The 16,981-nt window shown below is 50.9% G+C and overlaps 5 protein-coding genes across 5 annotated transcripts; 3 read left to right on the top strand and 2 right to left on the bottom strand.

The window, feature by feature from the left end:
• Positions 1-499: 499 nt before the first annotated feature.
• N7506_011782 (uncharacterized protein) lies at positions 500-3,809 on the top strand (the record flags this gene model as incomplete). The annotated part of the gene is made up of 4 exons (XM_056961073.1): positions 500-1,085; positions 1,138-2,984; positions 3,043-3,298; positions 3,610-3,809. The coding sequence occupies 4 exons, from the start codon at positions 500-502 to the stop codon at positions 3,807-3,809; spliced, it is 2,889 nt and encodes a 962-aa protein (XP_056805607.1).
• Positions 3,810-6,347: 2,538 nt separating this feature from the next.
• Positions 6,348-6,794, bottom strand: N7506_011781 (uncharacterized protein; the record flags this gene model as incomplete). The annotated part of the gene is made up of 1 exon (XM_056961072.1): positions 6,348-6,794. One exon carries the CDS (start codon positions 6,792-6,794, stop codon positions 6,348-6,350), a length of 447 nt encoding a protein of 148 aa, XP_056805606.1.
• Positions 6,795-8,156: 1,362 nt separating this feature from the next.
• N7506_011780 (DHHC family palmitoyltransferase) lies at positions 8,157-9,708 on the top strand (the record flags this gene model as incomplete). The annotated part of the gene is made up of 5 exons (XM_056961071.1): positions 8,157-8,271; positions 8,341-8,839; positions 8,889-9,012; positions 9,077-9,102; positions 9,168-9,708. 5 exons carry the CDS (start codon positions 8,157-8,159, stop codon positions 9,706-9,708), a joined length of 1,305 nt encoding a protein of 434 aa, XP_056805605.1.
• An 832-nt stretch (positions 9,709-10,540) lies between these two features.
• Positions 10,541-10,861, bottom strand: N7506_011779 (uncharacterized protein; the record flags this gene model as incomplete). Its single annotated transcript, XM_056961070.1, has 1 exon — positions 10,541-10,861. The coding sequence occupies one exon, from the start codon at positions 10,859-10,861 to the stop codon at positions 10,541-10,543; it is 321 nt and encodes a 106-aa protein (XP_056805604.1).
• A 2,141-nt stretch (positions 10,862-13,002) lies between these two features.
• On the top strand, positions 13,003-15,247 carry N7506_011778 (uncharacterized protein; the record flags this gene model as incomplete). The annotated part of the gene is made up of 2 exons (XM_056961069.1): positions 13,003-14,926; positions 14,997-15,247. The coding sequence occupies 2 exons, from the start codon at positions 13,003-13,005 to the stop codon at positions 15,245-15,247; spliced, it is 2,175 nt and encodes a 724-aa protein (XP_056805603.1).
• Between the last annotated feature and the right edge of the window lie 1,734 nt (positions 15,248-16,981).

The following is a 16,981-nucleotide window of genomic DNA, read 5'->3' as shown; positions in this document are numbered from 1 at the left end:
GGTGATCAATGCCACACAGGTGAAAAAGAGAAGTATTAGGATTGTTTCTTCGTTGGCAAAAAGTGGGAAGAGAGAGGTTATCCCAATGGTTCTCCGCAATGATGTTTGTTTACCCTGCGTTCCTCGGGCGCCCGCCGATAGCATGTGGTCCGTGCATATGTCACGTGAATAATTCGATCATTTTTGACGAAGGCGCTTAGACTAGCTCGGTCCAGTCCACCTTCACCTGCCTATGATCCTCATCCCTTTTTTTCGGGTCTTCATCTTTGATCTTATAGGCCTAAATCCGAACGATCACTAAGTTTTGGTAAATCTGAGTCTTGTTTCAAGTTGACGTCAAGTCTCTCGGAAAGCCGTCGACACAGTCAAGCCTCGGTTTTGGTCTTGCGCGACATCACTTTGGCACTCACACCCCATAATGAGCCTCGATACCTAGAATCAAACATTCGACACAAGAACTATCATTCCTTGAACGCGCTTTAAATTCGGGTTTCACGTCATGTCTGAGCAACCACCTCCCTCCTTTGGAGGCGCTCCCAACTACAACCAGCAATGGCCGCCCGCTTATCCCGCGATGATGCCCCAGAATTTCTCGATCCCCCAGGAGTATTCGGCGGTCAATAACCAGCAGAATCATGGCGCGCCATTTGATCATAACATGAGCAGTGTGGACGCGAATTCACGCATGCCAGCTTCCAGTGATGGTCTGAATCCAGCAGCGTTCTTCCCACCTCAGTTTCCATTCTTCAATCAGTTCGATTCCTCGCAATTCCCGCCTAATTTTTCCCCCATGCATCTCGCCTCAATGGGATTTCCCCCGATGCCCATCCCACCTCCGTCCTCCGCCGCACCTTTGCCGCAACAAACCACTCAACAACAATTTAAGTCAACATTCGTCAAACCGCCACAGTCTAAAAGGATACCAATTCGAGCACCGCCCAGTCGTGAGGAGGGAGAAGTCAGTGAGCCAGTGAACGAAAAGCCACTGAAGTCGAGTCGCAAACCTTCACGGCAATACTCAGACTTGGAAGAAGGAGAGACCATGTCCTCCAGTGGGCGCTCTTCTAGGAGGAGCAGTGGATCACGTACGTATCTTACGTCCGAGTCAGCTCACCCCGCCAAACTAACTTACAACAGCCTACAACCCCCCTCTCTCTGTCTCAGCAGACCCTAGTATCATTCAACGCGCGGTGGACACACAGACCAAACCAACGAAATCGGCAGCGCAGCTACGCATTCAAGCCCAGGGCGCTTTACTCAGCTTGGCTCCTCATCAAATTAGGTACAAGGAACTGGCTGCAGAGGGTATCAACCCTGTTGTTTTGAAACGCCTCTACGAAGAAGTGGGTATCAAAGTTACCCTTGATTCCGACTCCACAGTTTCGACTCGTGAGGGTCCATCTAGTATCACTCAACCCGACAAGTCGTCGCCCTCCATCAAAGAACCTCAGAGCTCATCGAAGGCAAACATCCCTGCTTCTCAGACTGCCGTATCTGCGGCTCCTGGATCGAAGTCCTCCAAACCTATGGAGCGAAAAGAGCTCATCGCTCAGATGCTAGCTGAGAAAGCCGCCAAGGTAGCTTCCAAGGAACCTTCGCCTATCGATAGAACCACTTCTGCGCCCGTTGTCTCAGAAGCCCGTCCTCCGAAAGAGAAAAGCAAAGCTCAGACAGAGTTAGCCAGGCAGCGAATCGAGGAACTCAAACAGAAAGCATTGCTCAAGACCAAACAAAAGCTGCAGGAAACTCTATCGCCCAGCTCTCAAGAAGCTCCGGCGCCGGCTATTCATCATCCGCTACCTGTCCGACCCCCTGTTCCAGAATCCCACGCCCCTGCTGGGCTTCCTGGGCTTCTCATGTCTTCAGGGCCTTCGCAGCAGGCCGAGGAAGCTGTTCCTGATTCCACACCGATCTCTCGGACAATTCATCGCAAACGTCCTCTAGCGTCTGATTTTGACGAGCCATTCACAAATTCAAAGAAACATTTCAACCCAACCGTCGATCGCTTCAAGCCTGCTGACAAACTTATCATTGCAATCAGTGATGATGAGTCTCTCTACGGCGACGACGAGGATGATCAAATGGAATTGGATTCTGGTTCAGAACGGGAAGCGACTCCCCTAGTCAGTTCGGCCAACACCAACCCCCTAGCCTCGGGGCATTTATCAAGCACACGAGCTTCGACCTCCACTCCGCAGGCAACTCCCAGCTTGAATGATCAAGGTCACATCCAATCGAAAGATCTGCAGATTCAGGAAATGCGACGTAGGATCGCAGAGCTGGAACTTCGTCGAAAGTCCAAATTAGCTGCCAGCCAGACCCAATCACCTCACACTCCTGACGACTCCAGCGCTTCGACAAGTGCCCCATCAAGCTCAGCCGACGTCGGAGTTTCCGATGCCGGTGTATCCATGGCTTCCCATGACGGCCCTACATCAAAGCCACAAACCCCCGCACTAGAGCCTTCGTCGGCTCAAACTAATGAAAGCCCGTCTTTGGACACTGCCCCTGCCTCGGCTTCGTCTGAGTCTGGTTCCGAAGGCTCGGTCATGGAGGAGTCTGATGACAGCAGCAGCGAGAGCTCGGATTCTAGTGAAGACGAGGATGATGCTTCCAGCTCTCCCGTGCCCGCCTCTCCTGTTCATGTCGATGTTCCTGCGGTAGCTGAGCCCATGGACATCGAATCTTCACCACAATCACAGCCCAAGGTTGCAAATGTGAACGGCGATCGCACAGACGATATGTCACAACGTGAATCTTCCGTTGAGTCTGAAGCGTATGAGCCGCCGGAGCCTGAATCTGACGCACAGTCCGAAGGCTCCAGCTACAGCCCTCCTCCCTTCAGCCCAGCTCCCGATCCCGTAGACAGCATCGCAGCTTCGATGCCTTCACTTGATGCAGCTCAACCTACTGCAGAACTAACGACCGCCCCTCAGGTCTCCGATGCACCATCTCAGGTGGATCTCCAGGCTGAGAATCTTGGCGTATGAATACTACCTTGCTCTCAAATTCGACAGCGGCCATGCACTAATCCATAAATAGGTCGAGAATTCCTCTGCAGACCCCGTACCCAAGCAATCGGCACACAAGTTCACGCCCTACACTAGTCCACTTCGATCTTTCAAAGCCTATCGCTATCACCCCAATTTCTCTGAAGATATTGCGAGTGGCTACCGCTCATTAACTTACAGTCATAACATCGACTCGATGAAATCTTTATGTCCATATGAAGTTTCCGGGGGCGTTTGCAACGATCGATCTTGCGAGTTTCAGCATCTTCGGGATCTCTCTTTAAGCGGTGCGTCGACATGAACAATATGCAACATCCCATCTCGATTTCGAGCTACCCCACGACGTCTTGCTTGCGTCATCAAGTTTGATTTGATTCATCTTCCTCTCCTATGTTCACCTGGATATACTTGAACTTGCCCGTCCCATTCGTCCCATCACTTTTCTTCGGTTGCACAGTGCATCCTCCTTCTGATACCCCTTCTCTCATTGCCTGCGTCTATTGCCCTTCGCCCTCTCTTTGCTTGTTTTCAAACTCGATACCACACCTATATATTTGCCCTGTCCGTATGCTGACCACAGAGCCATTAACCTTGACAGACGACAAGATCCTCATCCAAATGGGTTCTGCCCGAGAGGGACAAACCGAAGAAGAAAAAGAAACATATCTCGCTGGTTTGAAGGAGATCATCAATGATCTCCGGCGTGATAAGGTGAAAGATTTCAACACTGTGGCCTCAGAGATAGCCGCATACCGTAGGCGCTTCCTCCAAGACCCGTCGCGCGTCTTATCCCTGTAACTCTCTCCCGTCCTCATTCCTGAGACACTTTTGGGTCTTGCAAGGTGAGCTGTCTTCCATTTGTTCTGTGAGCACCGCCATCGAAATTTCTTTCTTTGGTCGGGGGAAAAACAATACCTCACAAACATCATCACACTGCATCCATCGCTTGGGACTCAGGCTGTCCTCGCTGTGGCTTCCTGCCCTCCATCACTGGACGATTTTCTTTGTCGTCGCTTGTTTCCAGGCTTTCATGACCTGGCCCTATGCATCTTTAGCCGAACTGGCGTTTCTATCACAACCTTCCAATTCCATCCGGCTGTGTTGCCGGATGCGATTGTACGATTACAATTCTGGTGGACTTTCACAGCACATATTATTAGCGCTCTTTCAATACGTATTCGTTTTATCCAATCCAACTTTTTTCCCATCCCGAGACCCCTATATACATTTCTTGCAGCTAGGTAGAAAATCGCAAAAGATGCAACTTTGGAGTCTGCCCTCTGAACCTGAAATGCCTGTAACCTTGGAAACTCTAGGGCTAATCTCCACGTGGACATGTGGTGGAATTTCCCTGCAACTCTACTCACCCAACCAGGGATATATAGCGGCAACATCGGAAAGCAACTCCCGAAACCAACGCGAAAAACCGAAATTCAAGGGAAGTCTTGAAAGCTCGATCATCAGCTACACAACGGCTATGATTTAATCTCCCCGTCAGCCCACGTTTGCCGATGGTCCCATATTTCAGCTACCATGTACACATCAAGGTTGGTATATACTAGCTGAGGATTGGGGGCCGGAACCTTGGGGGGTAAGAAAGAGCCCAGACCCAAAATAGAAATCCAGCACACTAAAAGAACACAAAGTGGAAATTACCGTGAATATCGAGAGAAAAGCGAAAGCGAGAAAAGGGTGGGCTCTAAGGCTGGCGGCTACTAAACATAGCGCGAAGTCCGGGTCAGAATGGGGGCCAAATGTAAGTTGGTGCAACTGCTTCGACGTTTCAAGGGTACATTCCGAGGTTTTGGCATGCCAATAATAGCATGATGAATATAGTTTTCAGATATTCTTGCTCATAATTAACTTCGATGTAATTTTGGCATGGTTGCGCAGATGACATTTTGATCCTAACTAAGGTGATATCATAGATCTATGCCGCGAGATACGAGTGAGTCAGGGCGAGGCGCAATAGCGGATCCGAGGGAGTAGAATCCGACAGGTTCTCGATTATTGGTGCTCTCATTTGTTTATTTTCAAGTAGTTTCCCCCGGTCTGTACGGAGTATGCCATGAGGAAGTCAGTCATAATTGTACTAGTCAACTCGGATGGGTCACATTCCGTGCGCCCGAGAGAGTCGGAGAATATCAGGTGCCATTCTGCCGTTGTGGAGATGATGAGAATCCAGTAGTTCATACTTCAGACAAGAATAAGCCGTAGTATTGTCGAAGAGTCCGCGGAGAGTGACGGACCAAACAAGCGCGCGAAGAGGGTCCGAAGAGCCAAGCCAAACCCTTCCGGGGCGCACAGTCCACGCACAGCCTCGGAGAGTGGGGGTGATTGTTGATAACATTGGAAAGTGTCATGTTGGAAGAAGATGGAGGGGAAAATAGAAAGGACAAAAATAAAAATAGTCAGAGAGAACACAACGTAGCATAATGCGCATCAATACCTGAGGCTGAGTTCTGGGGGAAATACCCGTTACGAAGAAGTGAAGTATACGAGACCAAGAGCGGAGAAAGAGCGTAGATGCACGGAGTCTCCGCCAAATCTACGAAGCCAAGACCGCTTCTTTACTATGAGCCGTAGGGCTGTTTGCTGCAGATGCCAGGCAAAGGAGCGGTAAACGGGCAAAGGAGCAACAGGCTTGACAGCGCCCGGGCGCAGGTTTCTGCACTAACACCTTGGCTGGTAAATTATGATATGCAACATCCACTCAGAGCCCACCCCGGGCACCTTTAATAGTCGAGCCGCAAATAATTCCAGCCAGTCATGGCCGGTTCAAGTGGAATACATGGATTTCACGATTGCCCGGACTGAGGCTCGGACAGGGTTTGCTGCATGGAAGATCAGGAGTTCGATGACTCTTTACATGGCGCAGTCGGGCACCGAAAACAGAGAGAAACCCACTGAAATGATTCAGATTGAAAGCGGACAGTCTTAAAACTACTAACCAAAGTGAAGGAATAGTTCAAAAGTGAAATTGGACAAGGCAGACTGCCATGAGGGAACCGGCCCCCGCTGACCTCATACCCGCACTAAACTAAATCGGGAACAACAAGTATACACTCTTTCTAGTCTTGATGCAACAACAATGCGACAAAAAAATGCAAAAATAATACACCAGGATATATGCTCATGACCCATCGCTTCGCATAAATCAGATCTCAAATCCAGCCAAATGAAAGCACAATTAAAAACACAGTAAAAAGACAGTTCGAATTCACTATGCCGAAGCGTCAGCTGCAGGAACAATGCTGAGTGAGAATCAGAGAGAGAGAGCTTACCATTTCGCTCGTAATATTCAGTCTCGGCCGGCGAGACCGATCAATAAGAATCTCACTTGATGTAGGCGCAGCTGCCACAAGCCGTGTGATTGCACATTACACACTGAGGCTGGACCTCATAGATCTTGGGGCCGTCTTGACATTTGCAGCAAATGTACATGTGAGTACCGCCGTGTGTCCGTGTTCCGCCTAGTGAGCCCGACGAGACGCCTGTGTGCTCTGGTCGTGGGAGTGCCATCACCCGTGGAAGCTCCGGTACAACTATAGACATCGTTGTGGGCTTGAAGGTTGGAGAGGCAGGTGGGCTCATGGGGACAGCGGCGGGATATGGTGATGTGATGTCGCAGGTGTGAGAGTGGGAGTGGACGGCCATGTTGTCAGAGATCTTCTCTTGAGTGCAGCGATTGCAGCGAGCCACTCCGCACTGAATGCAGGCTTCGTGGAGTGCTAGGTTGTGAGGGCCGAAGTTGCAGCGGCAGCAGTACCAGAGACAACCCATTGTTTTTGTGTAGTAGATGTTGTGTATAAGATGATTTGATATCAAAGACAGAGTCAGAGGCAATGAGGTGAGGTTGCAGGTGTGAAAGGCGCGGCGAGCTGTATAGATGTAGGATGTATGTCTAGTCTCGGGTTGCGCGAGCTGTACTGATCAGATGGAATTGAGTTGAAGGATGAATTAGATTTTTAAACACGGGGGATCAACGAGGCTATTTAATCTGAAGATTACAAGAGACAGAGTAGAAGAGTTGACCAGAAAGACAAGGCAGCGCTCTGTTAGGACATAGCCAACAGCCCCGTCTGCCTTGCGCGGAAACCGTATTTGGTAAGGCCAAATTCTTTGCCCGGGTCAGTATTGGGCTATTGGGCCCACTGGGCGAGTGAGAGCTGCTTAGTTGCACATCGTCCGGGGAGATGGGTCGCCCGAGCTGTGGCCCCGGGCTCTCTCTTGCCCCAGGCATATCGACCTGCGCCTAGAATGTGAAATGACACACTGAAGAGCGGGCGTTTTGACTCAACGGGCGCCCCCACTATCAGGGCTAAGCAAATAATCTCACCGTCTCTACTGCGCTGGCTTACCCGGGGAAATGTATGACTTTCGGTACAATCTGGCGGGTTCGGGGCAACCGAAGAAACGGTCAACCTCGTCACATCCTCGGATTCCTCTGGCGCGGTTGATGCCTTGCACCAGATCGTGTCCGTCAATTGGTTTCCCAGGCGTCCGATATACTCCACTCTTTTCTGAATTTCCAGGCAGCTGTTGCGCCAAAACAGAAATGAAGAGTCATCGCGAAGTTAGGTCACCCGCCCAGCCTTCTGTTGCCTAAGTCACCCAGGCTCACATTCTGACCTTCGAATATGACGATGTGGAATCATTTTCATCGACAATTTGGTTTAGGTATTGACAAATACAGAATTACGAGATGCTGTGAAACCCCAAGGCTGATTTCTAATTTATTTTTTTCTCTCCCATTCCACGCCATGTGCTATTTCAAATACCATTTTCTACCGATTACAACTGTAGTATCTAAATAGAGAGTACTCCGTACTCCGTATGAGGTGATCCGCTAGAACAATTTTGGATGTCGGGGACGGTCGCAGCTGAGGTCAACGAAACGTGGAATAAGGCCTGACAAGGCTCGTTATATCTGAAACGAAATTATCAAAAAATAACAAACTAGCTGCATCAATTAGGGCAACAGGTGTTCCCCTGATGTCCCCCGATCCATGGGCGCATCGGAGCAAACCCACGGGTTCGAGAGATTACGTCAGGTTTGCACTGTTTGACTCGGCTGCCTTATGCGACATGTTCCTTGATCCTCTTACTATATCCATGCATTTCATATCCTATCTTTGACTCCATATGGCGTCCCCCGCGGCGCAAAAGCGCGTCAATGTCGCTGTATCCAGGCTGATCCCACCCGTGTTACTCGGCGCCGTGGTCTACGCTTCTTACGCGGTCACGAAACCCTTGTGCAGTGAGTACCGCGGCTGATTGCTGTGCCTGGAGATTTGCGGAATCCAGAGAACTAACGCAGTATGCACAGTCGACTATTTAATTCATCCATTACCTTCCTATCACCGAAACCCTCGAGTCGGCGCTGGCGCTGCGATCCTTACCGTCTATTATATCCTTTTAATCCCCATGGTTGTCACATACCTGCATCTTTATTACCACGTCCTTTGGAACCCTGGATATCTTCCCCTCGGCGAACAGAAGCTGCAGGATGATGAAAGTAATGAAAACGAGAAGAAGTCGAAGAAGTCGCACCGGAGGCGCCATCGGAGGAGCGCGCGGAAAGCCGACCAGGAGAAGACGACTCAGTCGGAGACTGACGTGGAAAGGGGCTTGGGTCCCGTTTCTGGAGGCGCGGAAGCTTCATTGGAGCTGGATCTGGAGAGCTTTTATACCAAAGATGTCTTTGTGTGCCAGGAGGACGGTCGGCCTCTTTGGTGCTCCACTTGCTGCCAATACAAGACAGATAGGGCGCACCACTGCCGGGAGCTGGGCCGCTGTGTGCGCAAGATGGACCACTTTTGTCCCTGGTATGATTTGAGTCTTTGGAATTGACTGATCTGTGCTAACAGGTAGCAGGGTTGGAGGTGTGGTGTCGGAGACGTCGTTCAAGTTCTTTATTCAATTTGTGGTGTACACCTGTATATACTGCACTTTCGCGCTCATAGTGTCTGCTTATTTCACTGCAGAGATTCGAAGAAACGTGAGTTCAACTGATCTGCAGAGCTTACATACTGTTGTGTCAACCTGTTGCTAACTTCTTTCAGACCGGGGAGCAAACGCATATTGGTGCGTCTGTATTGGACTGTGAGTACTCTGCATCATGTTGATATCTGCTTGACACTAAACAATCACTAGGAGCGCACTCTTCGCCTTTTTCACAGCTGGAATGACTCTGAGTTCGTTGCAAATGGGCATATTTAACATCACAACAATCGAGAACCTCAATCGGCGCACCGCAGTCTGGACCCTTGCCATCCGTGTGCCCGAGTATCTTCTCGATCGTCTCTGGGATACCCAGTCCCCCTGGGCTCCAACATTCCGTATGGTCTCATATCCACCGGAGACATCAACCGCAAGCCAACCGCAAGCCACAAACCCCTCCGCCGGCGAGCGCCACGTGTTTGCCATACTCCACACCCTACCGGGCGAGAACCCATTCGACCTGGGCTCTCCATTCAAGAACCTCCAGCAAGTCATGGGGCGCAGTGTACTCGATTGGCTCCTACCGATAAAACAGAGCCCATGCGCCGATCATAGCAGCATGGAAAGCCACTACGCCCTCGGCCCCGTTGTAACCCGCTTGAAGCAGGAGGCTGGACTGGTCCCGCCCGGGAATGGGGCCATTTCGGACCCCCCACATTCGGGGCGTAGCCAGCGAAGGAAAAATACCCATTGATGATTCGAGGAATATTTCAAGGGCACTTTACTCCGTACTGTGTCTCGTGCATTGGATAACGATATAATTAATGCCAAACGTATCCACTTTGTACACTATTGGATTTTCTCACTGGCATGATAGGACTAGTCACATTCCAACGGGCCGATCCAGCGTAGGGCTGAATATTGTCATTGCGTAGGTGGTTCCGGTCTTGGCATATCACCTACACTGGAATGTCATGTGTCAATGTGTCCCTAATCTTTCTTTTGTCTCCTACAGCGAAGTGATCACCGGGGTACATGGCACGCTGACGCTATAGACGAACGGTGGACTGAATTTGAAGTGGATTAGCCTGGATGCCAGGGCACATGAGACCAAAAACCATTTCAAGGTTAGAAGAGAACCTTGGAATCACTGACAGTCCTCCAAGGGCCATACATTGGCGAATACCTAATGCAGTCGATTTCCAACCTTGGAGAGGCCACAACTAAATATACCCAGAAAATACCTCAAGGCCCCAGGAAGGCGTGAAAGCAGAGATAGCCTGAACAATCCAATTCTCAACTGTGTACACTGCAAGTAAAATTTAAATCCCGAGGTCTGCTCAGCGTGGGCAGTCTAGCAAAATGTCTACCATAGAATGATCGCTAAGATGCCGCGAGAACTCCCAAATTGACCCCAAAGCACATCCATCTACACGAAAGAAAAATCCCGAAAATGCAATGAGAACATGAATAAGCAACCAAAAGAATCTGGGCAAAGAAAGGAAAAGGCGTGAAAGAAGAGAGACACCAGATGCACTGGCAAGAAACGTGATAATATGGCACTTGTCTACGCGAATATCCTCAGATCACTGAACATTTTCGCTTCTGCAAGTTCCGCAACGGGTATGCGAACAGCAGGGGCATCGTGACTCCGGTGCCAAGTTGGGGTTCACCATCTGCTTGCAACTGCAGCACGTCCACCAGCCTGCTGCCATTTTTGGGGCACCCGTCGACAGGGTCTCGGTGGGCGTGAAGGTAGCCACAGTTTTCGCCATGTATAGAACCGACAGAGAGCGGGACATGAGGGAGGGTCTCAGGTCCTGGTGGTTGTAAGAGCACTCGGAGTAGATAGTGGACCAGTCAGATGGAAGACCGTCGGTCTCAGTGAGGAAAGCGTGTGTGGACATGGTGAATTGATGCGGCGATGGATCAATTGGCAGGTCTAGAGGACGACTCGTAGATGCTGTGATCTTGAAACAGCTGGTTTGATAGAGCTCGAGGAGTGTTCGTCTATATATAAAAGCTGTTCGTGATATATCAAGCTCGAAGTCTGATTCTAGGGTGTCAGAATATCGAAAACCGCCCCTTTTATATCCAGTTGTTGATACACAGGCCTCCAGAACCAGGGCACCCATCATCAAGCGCATCAAATAGAAAAGCGAGGTCGAATTCTGAACCCGATGATCAGCCACAACCCGAACAGCAAGCCCAAGTCGAGCCCTCACCCCCAGGACTCAAACATCCAATGGGAGACAGATCGAAAAAGCAAGAACAAAAAGCACTCCAGAATTGGTGCGTTGCAGCATAGACCAACCAGCCAGAGCCAGAGCCAGCGACACTTGGCTGTTCATACCTACATTCACCCGTGACCCGGGCCCGGCTCCGCCATTGAGATGAACAACACACACCGGGGCAGTGGGAAAATACCCAATTGCACTTGGACTACGAAGATCCAGATGCTTTGGTTGCCATTGCTAGCCTAAAGATGTCGATGTCGATGTCGAGTGTTGCTCGCCTGCCATGAGGCCGACCGGATCATGTTTCAAGGCTGCCAGAAGAGATTATTGTGGTACATGGAATAGGCGAGATTGGGCGTCTATTTCCGATAATATGAATGCGATAATCGTCTTTGGCGTGCCTGTGTACCTCGGCTCGGGCGTCTGGGTCTAAGCCTCTGGCGGGTGCGAGGGTGAACCAGAGGGGTGGAAATGAGCCACGATCGGAGAACGCCGCTGTTTTCTGCCTAAGGTCGATGAGTTGGCGGGCGAAAGAGATGTCTAGAAGTCAGTAGGTTTTCTAGAATGGGGTTCGTTGACGTCGAAGAATGGTGGAGACGAGCGGCGTGGTCACGGGTGTATTTTGCCCTTTGTTCCAAGTCCGTGAAGGTTCATTTTGACCTGTCAATGCTTCTGGTTCCCTTCTCTGTGTTTTTGTTTCTGTTTTCATTATCGATTCTTTGTGTGCAATGACGTTCATGACGCACATGGTGATCTAGCCCATGTAAAGTCCCTCGGAGATTGACAAGAAATGTCTTAACGGGTGACCGAGCGCCTTCTACTCGACCTCCTTTAGGTATACAAGCTGCGATCAGTAGTCTTCCAAGCTTGAGCATAACAAAGCCGAAGTTTCCATGACATAGCGTCATTATGAAGTACTCATGGTCTATAACCCTACACCGGACGATTGGGCCATTTGCGGAAGTAGTATCTAGCTCTGAGCCATTGTTCACCTGAAAGCCTCTCTGGACCAGAATTTCCCAAGATTAGAAGTCCAAATATTCCAATTAGACCTCGGGATCAATATGAGAGAGAAAGATATATCCCATTGACGAAGGGAAAGTTCAAATCAATAGCCATACAGTAAAATAGTACCCGAGTACGACTGACAGTATGACCTCATCTCCGAGAGTTTGCCCGGGTTCCGGGCGAAACGGCAGAAGTGGATTCAGAGAGCCTCACAGTGTCAGAAGGGGACGTTTCATGGTTAAATTCCAATCCATGGGTTTCAAGCGGCCCCAGTTTCCGGCCCTCAGTGATCCGCGGTACATAAGTTGATGATCACTTCGATCTGAAGTTTGATCTGTATAGTGTTGATAGTGTTGAATACTCGTGGATTCGAGTAGAGTCTTTGAGTTGTGTACGGAGTAGACAAAGAAACTAAAGCTAACGGCGGGGTTTTGTCATCAATCCACTTCGATCTGCGTCATTGTTTGGCAACTTTTCTTCTCTCTCCTATTCACCGATTTCGACTCCTCGTCCAAGCTTGTGTGTTGGGCAATTATTGGGCTCCACTGGATGGGACTCGTGTCGCAAATTAGCGTCCTCCAATTTCGTGGGCCTTAATTCCCTCCTTTTCCCTTCAGTCGCTGTTGGGCATTGCTACAAGAAATCAACAAACTGCAGCCCAACTCGGTACCCCTGATCCTCAATCTTCTCTGACGCCGACCGGAGAAGTTGACCGAGTGATATCGGCCCTCAGAATCACTACCAGGCCGAATCCAGCGGCCGCCGGACCGTCTATACCCTCAATTCTACACAAAACCGCCACCATGTCAAGCCATCGCTATCTCTCCCCCAGCCGTGGACGGCACACTTTGATTGATCCGATGCGGGCATCGACCGGCACGGTTCAGACGGGATCCTCCTACGATCCTTATGATGCCCCTCGGCGCCACAATTATGACGATTACCCCTCCGACACGGGCTACGCCAGTGCCTACGGGTATCGTCCAGCGCGGGCATCGACGCTCGAGGCCCACCCTGTTTCGACCCATCGTGTTCATGATGCGACTGCATCCGCCAAGAAACGAACCGAGTACAGCGTCCAGCCCACCAGGCACAGAAGCAACACAGCCTCCGCTGCGGAATTCACACCCCACGTACGCCGAGTGGCACCTGACACATCTCGCCATCATCTCTCCCCCGTGCAACATTCCATCCAACGGCGCTCTCCAAGTCCTCTTCCTTCGGCGTCAGAGCCTCATGTAGTGACTGCTTCGCCTCGACACCCCGCACACCGCCGGCTATACAGCACCGATTACGCCAGTGACCATGGACGACGTGACCCGCGAGACGATGGGAAACATCGCACAGCCCACAGCTCATCTAGACACCACCCGCCATCCTATTCAAGACGTCACCCAGCTTACGACGGATTGAGAAAAGGCGACGACATTGATGACTTCGATGCTTACTCTTATACAACACCTCGCGAACAATTCGACCGTGACTACCCGGTCAAGCCTCGCACCCGCAGCTCCAGATACTCGCTTGATCGGCCGATGAGTATCTCCGGGATGGAGGACAGTCCCCAGTGGGTGGCCCGCAAAGAACGTCCTCGCGGCCCTCCCCCTACTTCCTGGGGCTTCGACAAGATTCCACATCAGCGGGAACGAAGCTCAACACGCAAAAGTCACGACCATCGCAACACGCATGGATCAAAAGAAGAAATTCACGACCAGGCCCTGGTTGCCGTGCCGCACGATTCTGACGAAGAGTATCTCCCTCGTCATGAGCGCTCCCACCGCCGTCACCGCAGACACCATGAGAGCGACCGAGGCCACCGTTATGCGGATCACTCACCAAACCCGCACGATAGCAGCGGTCTCGTCGCCCCTCTCGCCACCATGGGTCTTGGAACCGCTGCTTTGGGCGGTGGCTATTCCGACGTCGAAGATTTCGATCGTCACCGCCCGTCAAGACGCGTGCACAGACGTGGTCATGATGATCGTGATGGCCATGGCCCCGACCCTACACAGACCTCGTCAAGGGACCTGGTGACAGCAGCCCCAGGCGCTGAAAAGAACAGCCAAAACTACCTGGATCCAGAGGAGGCCCATCGCCACGGTCGGCGACGACGTTCTCGTTCCCGACGTCGAACACACCACAACGACGCGGAGACTTCCGACGATGACTTGCAAAAATATAGACGAGAGGCTGCTGCACCGGCCCAGCCTCGCTATGGTAACAGTAGCACCGATACCTTTGACAGCGAGCATGACCACGGCCGTGACCGCTCGCGGCATCGCAGGCCTCGGGACCACTCGCGTGGATATCACAGGTCTCGCTCCCGCCACCGTCTCCTTGAAGACGGCACATCCAGCGAGCCCCGCCGGTCGCCGCCGAATGATATAACTAAAGACGACTCTCGGAGGGTTGTAGCGGTTGAGCCGCCCGCTGCGCCCAAAGAACCCGAGGCGGTGCCTCCAAAGGGAATTCTGAAGGCGCCCCGTCCAGCCTTCCCGGAAGAACCGAATCCTGTCAGGGAGGGAGTAGCTCCTCTCAAGGACGCCACAAAAGAAGGCATCCCTCCAGGCGCCCGCTGGACTAAGATCGACCGACGCTTAGTGAACCCTGAGGCCCTCGAAGCGGGCAACGAGAGATTCGAGGAGAGGTCAGACTACGTGATTGTCTTGAGGGTGTTGAGTAAGGAGGAGATCCAGCTCTACGCGGTGAAGACACAGGAAATCAGAGGTAAGACCCTACCACCCAGCCACGCACCTAGGCTTTGGGCGTAAAAGTCAATCGCTGATGTTTTATCTAGACACCCGACACAGGGAGCAAGCTCGCGAGAGGCGCAAGTCCCGAGACGAGACTCAGCGCCACGGCCGCCACGGAGAGGAATCATCCAGCGACGATGAAGACGAGGGTGATGATGAGCCGAAGCAGCTCGAAGCACCCCATAATCCCGATGAGTGGCGCCCAGTCCTGCCAGAGCGTCCACGAGAAACAACTCACTCGGCACCGGATGGTCAGCGCCCAAGAATGGCGGTCCCGTCTGCCACTCCTGCATAGATTCCATTTTTCTAGCGAAATCCATTAGAGTCTATCAGAACGGCTATACGTATAAGATCGCAGAACCCGGTATTATATAAGACTAGATCATACAGCAGATTAAAGAAAATTAAGCAGCTCGCTGTATGATATCACTGGTATACCGATAGATCCCCTTCCTCGGCTAGACTAAACAGCAAGGCAGCAAAAACAACAGCCACCCATAGAAGCACATCATGCTATCGATACTCAAACCTCTAGCTTCACAAAAGGGCGTCCACATGCCTCTCTTAATGTGAGGCATTTACTGCACCTCGGTTACATTCAAGAGCACTCAAGATCGACATCGAAGTTTCACATACAATGAAACCGGCAATGAAACCACGCAGAGCCAAAGTCTGTCTAAGGCTTTACCTATCAGGGCGGGAGATCCATCGCTAGAAATTCTTGCAAGTTCTGATAGAGTGCATGATTGACGAAACCACGGCACTTGGTCGTGCTGATAAGGATGGACCCCCGGGGCCGGGATCTGACACAATGCAACCACTTGTTTCATTCAGTCTACGATGTTTGTTGATGACACCATTGAATTTCCCAAGATGGTTGACCGGGATTCATGGGCTTGGAGCTTGAGAGCTATCTCCGGAAATGTTCATCGTCAATAGTCATATCTAATTCCAAGGTCCCGCATACCGGCCCGAGAGTTATAGATGTCGGGATCGCCACCGGTGCATTGATATTGATAGGAATCTGGCACAGGAGTACATAGGATTGGCTGCCATCGGGACACCTCTAGGACTGAGCCTATGCAAGCAACTCTTCGGACCCGTGGACGCAGCATTCACGGGCTACACATGACTCTTGAGACCAGGCATCAACCCTGGTACCTTGGAATGTACATGGATATTTACTGATCCTCTCAATGTCATTGCAAGGGACATCAGAGAATCCCAAGGTTGTCATTTGCAGCATCCACAAGTTCCATGTGGTGGGTAGCTTGGAAGACCCTCGATGAAGCCATAATCCTGAAATGCAATTATCAATGGCAAGCTTCATGTTCGATCAAGGATGATGAATCTGATATTTGACGTTAGCTATGTTTGAACGATGCGTGGAAGAGAGTTCAATATCTGTGGCCTTTGACTGGGTATTTGGCTGCGAGGCTGGCTGCAATGTCAAGAAGCAGAGTGATGTTGTCCATGAAACCTTTTGTGGTGTCGCTCGAATCGATGCCTTCTGAGGTCCCTGTGGGACTTTTATTGCAGGGAGGCAGTGGGATGAATGTGTGCATACTTATTGAATGCCTGCCTTGTTCAGTGTTGTGTTGTCCCAACGAAAACCTTAAAGATATCTCCATCGACACTTTTATTACAGACACAAGTAGCAAATTATCAGAACTTCGTCGTCAAAGTAGATCGCAGAGCACTTCCAAGGTTTAGGGATTACAGGCATACCCAACTTGTGTATATTAGAGCATCTCGCTGAAGACACGCCATTCAATGATAACACTGTTCCGTAGTAGACAGAGACTGCATGAAAATTGCATGTTAACAGTTCCAAGTTTGCTGCACCACCCACAACCATTGGACGATAGGTTGCTCTACGGAATACCACAACATCAACTTAATGTCGTGATAAAGTCCTTATCCAGCATATACTCTGATAACACGTACGTCATTGAACACAGCGCTAGGCATAGCCAAACGGCCACCTCGCACAAGCGCCCCTTGGGAAACCTCGCAAACGGGAAAATTA

The sequence above is a fragment of the Penicillium brevicompactum genome, assembly GCF_028827555.1.
Source record: "Penicillium brevicompactum strain IBT 35665 chromosome Unknown utg000009l_segment0_segment0, whole genome shotgun sequence".
Classification (NCBI taxonomy): domain Eukaryota; kingdom Fungi; phylum Ascomycota; class Eurotiomycetes; order Eurotiales; family Aspergillaceae; genus Penicillium; species Penicillium brevicompactum.
The sequence above is the reverse complement of the archived record's forward strand: the minus strand, read 5'-3'. Positions and strand labels throughout refer to the sequence as shown.